Source organism: Orycteropus afer, unplaced genomic scaffold (genome assembly GCF_000298275.1).
Source record: "Orycteropus afer afer isolate SDZICR_OR568_19922 unplaced genomic scaffold, OryAfe1.0 scaffold00227, whole genome shotgun sequence".
Taxonomy (NCBI): Eukaryota; Metazoa; Chordata; class Mammalia; order Tubulidentata; family Orycteropodidae; genus Orycteropus; species Orycteropus afer.
In genome coordinates this window covers 4,910,283-4,922,653 of record NW_006921814.1, presented here as the reverse complement: position 1 = coordinate 4,922,653, position 12,371 = coordinate 4,910,283, and the positions used below count along the sequence as shown (strand labels likewise).

Below are 12,371 nucleotides of genomic sequence, written 5' to 3'. Positions count from 1 at the left end.
CACACTCCATTCATTAGAAACAAGACACTAAGTACAGCCCACACTCAAGGGGAAGGGAACTAGGCTCCAACTTTTAAAGGAAGGAGTATCAAAGAATTTATGGAAATATTTGAAAACAATTTTTTTTAAAAAAATATTTTGCTCTTACAACTTCTTCCAGTTTTACTTCCCATAACCTTCCCTCAGTTGAATAGTTAGGCTGTACAAGATAGCAAGATCAGACTAGGAGCAACCTGACACTGGGCTTTTCTTTGATGATGATGATGATGATGATGACTGATAATTCAACAGCTTAATAAGTGTCAGGGAGCTCTGGTATCGTAGTGCCTAAGGCATTTGACTGCTTAACTAGAAGTATAGCGGTTCAAACCCACTAGCCACTCCTCAGAAGGAAGATTGGGCAATCTATTTCCATAGTGATACTGAGGGGTCGCTGAGTCGAAATTGACTCAATGACAGTGAGCTTGTTTTTTTTTTGTTGTTGTTGTTGTTTGTTTGTTTTAATCTGTGTCAAGCATTGTTCTAAGCACTTCATGTATATTAATTCACTTAATTTTCCCAACAACACTATGAAATAGGTATGATTATCATCCCATTTTACAGATGAGAAAACTGAGGCACCAAGAAGAATAATTTCCAGGTAATCTGAGTCTATGACCCTGCTCTCAACCACTATATGATTTAATGGTTGTGGCAAAGATAGATTTCTCAGACCCTTTCACTTCCTCGCAAATGGATTAGGGAGAAAAGTTGACAAATCCTTACAGATGAAGTAAAGAGCATAGAGAGGAAAGAAAAAACAAGGAGAAAAAAAAAAAGACTTACAAAAGTTATTTCCAGGGCTGAGCTATAGCATCAAGTGCAAGAGCCAAAACTGCAAATGATGACTGGAGGAATTATTATAAACCATGTATGGAGTTCAGATTGGAGGCATGGGAACATGTTATATGCCTTTGATTGAAAGTAATTACACCTTATAGTAATAACTAAGTTAATAAATTTTCAGCAACCTTGACTTTTTGTGACCTGTAAAAGCAGATTGGTCCCGAACATTACTGAAGAGTGGTAGTTCGTTTTTTTTTTTTTTTTTCCCATAATTTATGCATTCTTTAAAAAAAAAAAAAAAGAAAGAAAGAAGAAAAAAAAAACTTCTTTATTATAGAGTAAAATGGGTTTGTATCATAATTTTCTTCCCCAATCCCACGTCTTTCCCTTGCAATAACCAAATACATAGGACAATTACATGCCAACATTTTCTTTGGATTTGCCAACATAGACCTGGACAATAAGGTTAAGGAGGTGGTAGGATTCCTCTGTAAAATAATATGGACCTATTGAAATCATGTAGTGAAAACTCTTTTTCCCTAGAATGAGAAAGGGACTCATCTTTGAGTGTCTGTATCTTCATCCAAATTCTCTCTCATTTCAAAGTACTGAAATAGCTCTGGATGAGGCTTCTGTTTCAGAATTCTGGCCAAGCACCAGTAAATATTAAATAGCAGCAAGATAGTCTGCTCCACTTTTAATGGTCTCCAAGTATGGTATTTAATGGATATGTCTGATTCAGGGCAGAGAAAACATTATGTGCCACATTTAGACATGTTATTCTTGGGGTCACCTGTTGATCAAAGAGGAAGGTTGGATAGTGAACTGGGGCTCTCAGATAAACTTTCCAATTTGTGAACAACTTCAAGCCATCTATAGAATGCTGATAGTTAAAATCCAGGAAAATTCCCCATTCCTTCTGTCATCTCACGGATACTATCACTCTACTACCAGTCAAGTTTCTGTTAATGCTATTGGGGAGGGGAGGTTTCCATTTATATTATTAGGTATTTTTTGAAGTTCTTAAAAAAGGGCTACACTAAGGAGAACATATTTATCTGTGAAGTTTGCCATTTAAATGCTGCAGAAAAAAATACATATTTTCCTGCCTCCCCCCCACCGCCGAAAAAAAGTGAACTGAAGAATGGCTTTAAAAAAAAAAAACAAAAACTTAAGACAGGGGAAGGATAATTTTCTGTGCATCTGTGTGTACTGTAATCAAATTAAATGAAACCCGTCACCATCAACTCAATTCCAACTCAGCCACACTACAAGACAGAGTAGAACTGCCACCATAGGGTTCCCAAAGCTGAAAATCTTTATGGAAGCAGATCACTTCATCTTTCCCATGGAGTAGCTGGTAGGTTTGAATCACCAACTTTTGGTTAGCAGCCAAATTCTTTAGTGTGTAAGAGGGAGGCAACTTAGTGCAGACAAACCTGCTCCAATTAGCCTAAAATAGAGGTAACAGATGAAATGGACCCTATACTTCCCCCATTACACAATCCTATTGTAAATGATTAACAAAGGAGACACTGTCCCTTTAAGCTATTCAGTGCTAGGAGTTCCCAAGTGGAATTTCACCTCTGTAATGTGTGTGTGTGTGTGTGTGTGTGTGTGTGTGTGTCTGTTCGCTGACGACAGCTTACAGGACAGGACAGTGTGGCTCTCCCCCAGTTGATGCTGGTTGAATAATATACTCAGCTACATGATATTAGGCTCCAGTAGGTTTCAAACACACACTGGGACTGTGCTGCCTTGAAGGTATTTCCCAGAAGAACTAGCCTCCAGTCCAAATTGCCTGCATGCTGAGCGATGAGGGAAAGCTTCCTTTTCCAAAGGCAAATGGATATTTTCTGGTTTCCTCTCTTCCCATGGATTCCCAAGAAGAGAAAGGGAAAAGGATTGCAGTGCTCACAAGCATGGCTCAGCACTCTGACAGCTTCTGCACAGAGCTGTAAGTTACAGGATTCCCTGAATGTGAGTGCCAAAGAAAAGGTGCATCACCAACTAGGAGAACTGAGCTTAGACTTATGAGTTTGAAAAGAGCTAAGTAGGAGCCTGGAAAGGTGAATCCTGCTGAGACATCTGATATATATATATATATATACTCTTTCCCTTCCAATTGGTAGTCTCACTGATTTTTCCCTTTTTAGGAAAAGAAATATGTGTGCATGCACACACACAGAGGTAGGTGCCATTGGGTCAATTTCAACTCATAGTGACCCCATGTGACAAAGTAGAATTTTCTAGGTTGTAATCTTTATGGGAACAGATAGCCAGGTCTCTCTCCGGAAGAGCACCTGGGTAGATTTGAACCATTAACCTTTCATTTAGCAAGCAAGCACTTAACCATTACACCACCAGGGTTCATTACACAATACACACAAAATATTTGTTTTTCTCTTTTTTGTGTTCCACTACTGATGTTCTATTACCTGTAAGCACTTTTTAAAAACAGTGGTCCACTGAGCCACTTGCTGTGACTTTTTTGTTTTCCAATCACAAACTCTTAAGCCCCAATGACTCAATCAGATACTTACGTTTGTTAATGCCATAAAAACATTTGGTTGTTAACACCAAAATGAAAACTGATTCTTGCTCTCCTTTGCTTGAGCTGTAAAGATTTTCGTCAGCTTTCCCACTGTGTAACTCTTATGAGAAATATTTCTTGTACAAACATGGGACTAAATCAAACCAACCAACATAAGGGAATTAGGTAAGGTGCCCCCATTTACTTCTCCCTCATTACTGGTTTTATGGGGCCAGTTGCAACTGGTGGCCAGCTGGAGTCCTAAGTAGAAGTAGAGAAACTGGAAACTTCTGCCACTGCCTCAGTCAAGTGGAAAAATGCACTGGCATTCAGTGCAGCATGGCCCCAGAGCCCACCCTGGCTGTTACCACACAACTCAAAAGCACAGCAGCGCTCCCACTGGCCAGCAAACTGACAGGTCTGCCCCTGTGCATTTTTGCCTGTAGGGTGGAGTCTAGCCCATTGGGTCCCATACTTCTCAGATTCCCTCAATGTAAAGGTGAGCAGCTCAGAGGGAATGCTACCTAAAGGAATCCTGGGAGAAATTTTTCCACACTTCTAACTTCAAATAAATGCTATAAACCTAATTACCTCTTGAGAAAAACCTTCAATCTTAGTTCCAAGGTGGTGGGTTTTTTTTTTTTTTTTTTTTTTTTGCTAGTAATTCTCAATTACTACTACAACTACTGCTAATAATTATTATGATTATTTTTTTTACTATATTCCAAGAATAACAATTCTAATTATACAGTAATTTTTTAAGAAATAAGGAATAAATGAAAAGTTGCTTGACTTTTCAATGCAGAAGAGGGCTGGGTGAAGTTAAAAAAAGTAAAAAGGCTTTAATTTGTTGTAAATTAACAAATAAAGTGCAGTCGCAGCCTAATAGGCTTGCCTCCTTAGTTCTTTTATAAATTGAAAGAGAGGAAGAAGAACAAGAAGAAGGAGGAGATGGAGGTGGGAAAGGGAAGGAGAGAAGAAAAGAAGAAAGAAGAAATGATAGTAGGATGGTAAGTAGGTGTTAGTTAGCTAGTTCTTATTATTTACAGTTAGTATGGAAATTACATCACCTCAGTACAGCAAAGTTGCCTTAAAAATAGCTGCCTATAGACACAAGGAGCCCTGGTGGTGCAGTGGTTAAAGCATCTGGCTGCTAACCGAAAGGTCAGCAGTTCAAACCCACCAGCTGCTCCAAGACAGAAAGATGTAACAGTCTACTTCGGTAAAGATTACTACCTTGGAAACCCTATGGAGAAGTTCTACTCTATCCTAAAGGGTCACTGTGAGTCAGAATTGACAGCAACAGGTTTTGTTGTTGTGTTGTTTATATATATATATAACACACATACCTTAGGCTTGCTAAAAATGCAGACATTCAAAAAACAGTTTGAAACTTCTTGGAAACATGGAAAACAAAAGAAACAATGAAAAACCGGCATATTTTTATCTTTCCTTTTCATTAAACCATGCTATGGGGATATATTCTACAATAATTTTCTTCAGGCAATTTCATTCCCAGTTTTTCATACTGTTTTATTATTTTCAAGGGAACAAAACAGACCCACGTTTTCTTTAGCTAACACTAGCCTCAAGGATCTACTGAATTCTATTGATTTTTCTCTTTCAATACAAGCTGATTAACCTGAAACACTAAGAGGATAACTATATTTCACTGAGCCTATAACTGAATGTCTGAAAACAAAAGGATCCCAGGACAGAGATACAGCCCTCTCCCTGGAATTCCCGCCCCCCAATTCAGTTAAAGAAGCTATGACATCACTTCCTTAATCCCAAAGACTTTCATATCGGTTAGAAATTTATTTAAATGTAACCTTCTTTAATCCGATGTTTAGCAAAATCTGGGCTCGGGTCTTCCGCTGACTTCTGCAGTCTCTCAAGCTGCGGGGGAGGGGAGGGGTGTTAGCATCAAACAGCAGTGATGCTGCACTAGGGGGCCCTGCTGCCTCCTCTACACTAACAGAGCTAGGAGTTGACTGAGGAGCTATCTTGGTTATAGGGAAATAAGGTCTTCGCAAAGCCCTCCAGGGACTTCCTCAGAAGGGAAAAAGCCATCGGGAAAAACTCAGACAACACAGACATCAGAAGCAGTCAAGTTTTCCAGGAAGTCCTATGAGTGGGACTGCATTTCATTTATGTCCCAATCCACGAGAATGGGAAATGTGAACCCCACTCTTTAAAAAAAAGAAAAATCAAGTAGCAACTATTTCACTCAAGAAACCAATTTAAAAAAATGTTGTGGTCTTAACTTTTATTATTTGAGATCTCTGATGAGATCAAATGATCTGTACCCTTTAATTCAAGGCAACAGACGTCTTCAAACTGTTCTTTAATTTGATTTATCCTTTGAAACAGAAAGTGCATTACATTTAACGTCTTGCAAAGGGGATTTTTTCTTTACAAACCGAATTCCTTATATAAATTAATAAAGGTTAAGGATGCTAATATATCACCGTTATTAGCTTAAAAAAAGAAAACAATTTACATATTCTATAGTATTCTTATGATACAAAACACTTCAAATTCAATACAGCAACTAAACGGGTTTTTATGTTTCTGACCCAGAACGGTTGTAACAATTCCCACCATCTACTTTAACACGCATTTTTATCAGAAGGGAGTTAAATTAAATACAAGCTATTGTAGCCCCTCCCTCCCCCAACACTTTCTTTCAATCACTAATAAATAGCAACAAACAACTGTGCAATTTCAGAGGGGAACTGAGAGGCAAGTCTGAGGCCCTCCCTGGTGCCCAAGTCTTCTACTTCCAAGTCCTGGGGGCGGGAGCCCGGCGCAGATCCAGGGAGTGGGCAGGCAAGAAGGGATGGAGGGAAATATAAGATTCAACAAATCCAAACAGGGGCGAGGAGCGGGGCGGGGGTGGTGGAGTGGTGGTGGTGATGGTGACAACATTCTTTTCTATGGGGTCTCAAATTAAGTTCAAAATAAAAGGGGAAAGAAAGTGTAGTCTGAATAGCTCTTCAAAGGGGAGGGATAGAAAGAGGAGGGAGGTCCATCCTTTTATACCAAATTCCAAAAGTCATTTTACATTTTAAATATTCACAATAAAGTAACTTCTAGTCAGTGTGACTCACGATTTATTTACAAAGAGCCTTCAACAGGTAACTTTAGTCGGCACAGCAGTTTGTGGGGGAGAAACTTCCCTCTTCCCATCTGTGGCGGCCGCCCGCGTGGCTCCTAGGTACCCGGCGATGTGGGTGTCGACCCTTCAAAAATCACCTCTCCACGCCCCGCCCGGCCGCCTGGCCGAGGAGGGAGGGCGGGCTGGAACCCCGTTCCCCGCGCGCAGGGACCTTCTAGGGGGCCAGCTCTAGGCTGGGAGGGCCTCCAGGCTGCGGGGTTCCTTTGCGTAAATTATGCAGTGCATTTCGTGGTTGGAATCTCCCCCCGATTTTACCAACCCCCCCTCCCCAGTCTCTTTTTCTCCCCTCACGACTCTATGTTAAAAAAATAGATATGTACATCTCAGAAAATAGCAAAGGGCCCCCGCAGGTGGGCCCTGGTACTCCTGGCCCGGAGGGGCGGGAGTGCGGGCCGGGAGCTGGGGCCGGGCGTTCGCGTTGCCCCGCGGTCCCCGCGGCCGAGCGGAGGCAGGGAAGGCCCGGCGGGCGGCGGCCCCGGGTGCTCAGGAAGAGCTCTCGTTCTCGGACGCGTGCAGCAGGAGGCCGCCACCACCGCCGCTGCTCGACTTGTGCTTCTTCAGCAGCTGCGTGATTTTCTCGTCGTCCGAGTTGGGGTCCAGGGGCTTGTTGTAGTCGTCGTCTTCCTCTTCGTTCTCCGAGGCTCCCTTGAGCCGCTCGGTCTCCGAGTCCTGCTTCTTCTTGGCGGTGGCCATCTCGGCCGCGTGCTTCTTCCTCCACTTGGTGCGGCGGTTCTGGAACCACACCTGGGGATCGAGAAAAAGGAAGGCAGAGGGGAAGCAGGGGCCGGAAGGAATGTAATGCTAGCAGATCCAGGCCTTGCCACCACTCCCACATCCCGATGTCCCTTCTGAGGGCCCCTGATGGCCTGCCACCCTCCCTCAGACACCTCCCTTGTCTGGGCCGTCAAAGTCAGTCTCCTTCGCCCCGGGTTCCTCCTCCGAGTAACAAGCACCAACAAACTGACTGCCGTTGCCATAGCGATAATAACACAAGGGTATTGAGATTGTCAGTGAGCGGTTTCTTAGAAGAATTAAAACAAAACTGGGAAGGAAACTTAAAATGAGTTTTCTTTAAAAAGAAGTCAGTTTTCCTACCTGCCTGTGTGAAATAGAAAACTTTTTCCCACTTCCTAAACTTGTCCCAGATGGCTATGGCTTTCTTATTTACTTTCTTGGATTAAGGAATTTCCAGCCATCTGAAGTGTACTTGCTTTTTAGTGTGATTTGTGGGGAAAAGCACAACATTTATTCAGATTATCTCTGTTCTACTTTGCACTTTTAGACATCTGTTTCACTTATCTCAGGTCTGAATATACACAAACATGACAAATAAACCTCCCTCCCCCATTAACGCACATATATAATGTGCAATACACTTAAAAAGATCTGCTAACATGCAAACCTCAGATCACTAATAATAACCAACATAAACATATATAAACACTTAATAGTTTAGTCAAAATCATCACTGTAGTTTGATTCTCTCTCTGGTTTAATGTTTTTCATAAAACTGAAGTGAAGGCTAGAATTTTCATCAAGTAGTTATTTTTTAAATGTTAAATTATATCAGTTATGTATTTTCCACTATTATACGGCAAAACTCACTGCCATTGAGTCGAATCCAACTTATAGTGAGACCTCCTTGGGTTTCTGAGGTGGTATCTCTATGGAAGTAGATGCCTAGTCTTCCTTCCGAGATTATATGCCTAGTCTTTTAAAATATTATATTAATATTGTTCGTTCCCAAGATAATTCATTTTATATACATTTTTTAATGTCTAGTCATGTTTGACACCATCTTTGACACACACACGTATTTTAATTTAAAGCATCAGTAATAAGCAATTTCTCAAAAATATGATCTATTCTCTTTATGTTTCCCATCTGTTGTGTATTTTATCTAGAGAATCAGAATTGTTAAAGTGAATTTGATTTTCTTTATACAACTATAATAATTTACTTTTAGACATGCAGACATATTTACAGTGACAAATGAAGACCTCCAGACTACTATGGTAGGGTCTATACCAACCTACTGCAAAAATAATTTTAACTGTGATAGTAGTCTAATGGCCACATACAATATCACTCCTGGAATGTATTTTATGATGCTTGTCCAGGGGGAAATAACACTCTATCAGTAGACACGGCTAATGCTATTGCTACTTAATTTAAAGAGCAGCAATATAAGTAATGAAAATGGACATGCACACACTCCTAAAGAAACAAATATAACAAACTGAAAAGGAGGAACAAAAGAGAGGGCTGAAAATATAGGAAATCATCGAATTTAATTCTGCCAGCTGGCTCAATACTCCTATATTCCAGGAAAAGTTTTCTAAAATTTGATTCCCTGGAAATAAAGTGTAAAACTCAATTATAAGCAAAGATATTTTAATTGTCAATTGTCATAAACAGCAAAATATCTGAAATTTGTTCATAAACTTATTAACAGACATCAGTCCTATAATACAGTAACATTATTAATTCATTTAGAAAGTTACTATTCCAAGAAAATTGCCTCGAGCTAAACTAAAAGCAGGTTCATCAGTTGTAAATGACTAGATTGTGTGGATTTATTTTCCTTAAAACTTGCAATTTAAAAAGTTAACATAGTAGCACTAGAATGCTGCTGTACATTGTTGTTGTTGTTGTTGTTTGCCGTATTAGAAGATTATATGTAACTAGAGGAACCTGAATCGACAAACAAAAGCTTGAGTATCTTTCAAAACAGAATAAACAGAAGCTATTTAACTGGTGTGATATATGTTCGAGGCTGATATTTCAGAAATGCCTTTATTCTTTAATAATGGCGAGTTCCCCTAGCACAAGCTGCTATCAAGATTAACCTAATTTCAAGGGCGGGGGGGGGGGCTTGATTGCTTTTGTTCACAAACAGTTTGCATGAGCCCAAGCCTCTAGCGCCTTTGTAAGCCCCCCTCCCTTTGTTGCTCTTACCTTCTTCCCAGGATCCTCAGACCAGCAGCCCCCCTTCACGGCAGGTGTGCGTGTGCGTGTGCATGTGCGTGTATGGTGAGTGAGCTCGAGATACCTCGATGTTTTGAGAGGTGCACTCACCTTGACCTGACTCTCCGTCATCCCCAAGGAATAGGCCAGGCGAGCCCTTTCCGGCCCCGCCAAGTATTTTGTTTGTTCGAAAGTTTTCTCCAGGGCGAAGATCTGCTGGCCAGAGAACGTGGGTCTGGTGTGTTTTCTCTTTCCGTCTTTGTCCAGCAAAATGGATCCTTGATCTGCGAAAAACGACAAACAAGGGAAGAGGAGAAGCGGTCGTTTAAAAGCGGTTCCACTGGAAAGAAATGAACTTGAAAAAAAGGATTCTTGTGGGGGAAGGAAAACGTAAGTCAATGACGGGCGCCACAAGGGTCGTGGCCCGTCCAGCCCCACGGTGCGACTCCTAGTGTCTTTTTTATGCCCACCTGTTTTAAAATAGCCGGTGTGTTCGGAGCAGTAGTAAATAACCTTCTGCCCAGCACCGACGTCAAACAGTGAGGGAGCTCATCACTAAAGTTTGCTTAAGTCAAGTCGCCAGGCCCTGTTAAATTCAGGAGGGGTGCTGGGAAAAAGTCGCTCTCACGCCCTGGTCCACTGGGCTCTGCTGGGCACCAAAGCGTTTGCATTAGGATGACTAATTTTTGTTGTTGTTGTTGTTTTTCCCCTTGAGCGCTGCCCTAACTTCTGTCCGGAAAGTGCTAAGAAAACAAAGGGCGCCTTGTTTTTGCAAACAGACCTCAGTCGCCCCCAAGTCTAACTCCGCTGCGCTCCCGACCGAGGGAAAGGGGGCACTGCCACTATTGGCAGTCCCCACACGGCCACCGTAACGGATACAATAGTGCCTTCCGGACACCTCCACCCGTTCGGGGCGCCTTCTGTCCCAGGACTTCGCAAGGGAAGTCCTCTACCCGGCTTCTGCAACTTCTGCAGTTGCTGCGGCTCAGCCGTAGGGAAGGAGTCCCGAGACTTGGAGAAACTTCGGCGACTCGGTCAAAAGCAAAGAAAGATCCCTAGGCTGGGCCCTGAAAGCCACCTGGAAAGCTGAGAACCTTCCTCACTCCGGGACCAACAACCCCACAACTGGAGAGTGAGCTTGGGCAACTCAGTTTGCCTCGAGCAAGATCTCTGCGGGAGGTAGCATTTTCCCTGGTTCTTGTTCCTTCTTCTCCCTCCTTCCCTGGCTCCTTCCTAAACTGGAAATTGGGGGCCACAATATCCCTCCAAATACCCGGGCACAGCAGATACCCTGGGCCGAAGCCAATGGGAAAGCGCGGGCCTCGGCGCTCACCCTCTGCCACCGGAGCCGGCCTGCCTTAAGTGGGCTCTCTGGGGGCCGCAAGTGTACCTAGGGAGCAAAGGTGGAGAGGTGGGGCGGGGGGAACATTAGGGATCCGGGAGTGCTGGCAAACACACGCACTCGCTCCGGGCCACGGAGGGCTCGCTGCTGCCAGACCCCACAGGTTTGCAGAGAGGCGGTGAGTCTAGCCGGCGAAGGCGGAGTGGGACCCCGGCCCTCGGGCAGAAGTCGAGGAAAAGTCCGGGAAATAGGCTGGGGCGCAGTGGTTTCTCCGCCACTCCCTATCTCCCTGACCCGGGAGGCATCTGCGGCCCTGGCCGGGCTGTTCCGCGAGCAGCCAGAGCTTCCGACTCAACGCCCGCCCGCACCGCGATGTGTCCCACCCGGACATAAGCATACAGGCTCCTCCGAGCGTGGCCGAGACTTGGGCGCTTGGAAGCAAACACGCGAGTTCAGGAAAAAAGGACGGCTCACTGGGCGCACTGGCCCGGCCTAAATTGTGCTATCCCGGCGTTGTCAAACTACCGAAGAGGCGAGAAGGCAGACTGGCCGGTATGCACACCCAGGGGCCGTGACCCGAGAGCAGACCGCGCAGGCAGAACCGGCAGACACGCGGGCGCGGGTGGCCGTACTCACGAGGGGTGCAGGCCAGGCGCGCGTCCCTCCAGGGCGGGCTCTGCATCACTCCCGGCCAGAAGATAGGCGTCCGGCCGGGGAGCTCGGCCAGCGGCTTGGGATAGCGGCCCACGGCTGCCACCGCCGCGGCGCTGGGGCTGAAGTAGAGCCCCGGAGGAGGCGGAGGCGGGCTCAGGCTGCTGAAGCGGGGCAGGCCGGCCAGCAGCCCCGCTGGGGATGAGGCGGCGGCCGCGGCCGCGGCTGCAGCGGCAGCAGCGGCCGAAGCAGAGGAGGCAGAGGCGGACGAGGAAGAGGAGGAGGAGGAGCCGGAGGGCGAGGCCGAGGGCAGAGCGGCCCCTGAAGCCACAGGCATGGAGGGCCGGCTCAGGATGTCGTTGATACCGTGCGGGGTGGCGGCCGAGAGCTGCTGCGGGGGGCTGCCCAGGGACGCGAGACCCCCCGCGGCCGGGGTCTTCAGGCCGCCAGGGTTGTGGGCGCCCAAGGGCGGGGAGGGCGAGGAGGAGGAGGAGGAAGAGGACGAGGACGAGGAGAGGGGCCCGGCGGGCAGCTGGGAGTAGGCGGGGGGGTAGAGCGGGGTCTTCATCTCGGCCATGCTGTGCAGAGCGGCCAGGGGTGGGCTGCTGAGCAGGAACGCGCTCTGCCGGGTGCCCTCCATCGCCCCCACCGCTAACATCCCACGGCCCGGCCGAGGACCGCAGCCGCTCCGCAAGGGCGCCGGGCGCTGCCTTCGGTGGAGCTTCGGGGAACAAGTAGCGCCGAGCGAGAGAGCAAGGAGTTCGCTTGGCTCACGGGGAAAGCGACCTGCCAACTGGTCAGACAACGCCGCTTCCGCCGCTGGGAGTTGCTCTGGGAGCCACGCAGAAGAAATGTCCCAACAACCCGCAGGA

The 12,371-nt window shown here is 45.5% G+C and overlaps 1 protein-coding gene across 1 annotated transcript; it reads right to left on the bottom strand.

The window, feature by feature from the left end:
* Nucleotides 1-7,022: 7,022 nt before the first annotated feature.
* On the bottom strand, nucleotides 7,023-12,157 carry NKX6-1 (NK6 homeobox 1). Its single transcript, XM_007948833.2, has 3 exons — nucleotides 11,485-12,157; nucleotides 9,618-9,790; nucleotides 7,023-7,283 (listed from the first exon to the last, which is right to left on the bottom strand). Exons 1-3 carry the CDS (start codon nucleotides 12,155-12,157, stop codon nucleotides 7,023-7,025), a joined length of 1,107 nt encoding a protein of 368 aa, XP_007947024.1.
* Nucleotides 12,158-12,371: the final 214 nt, after the last annotated feature.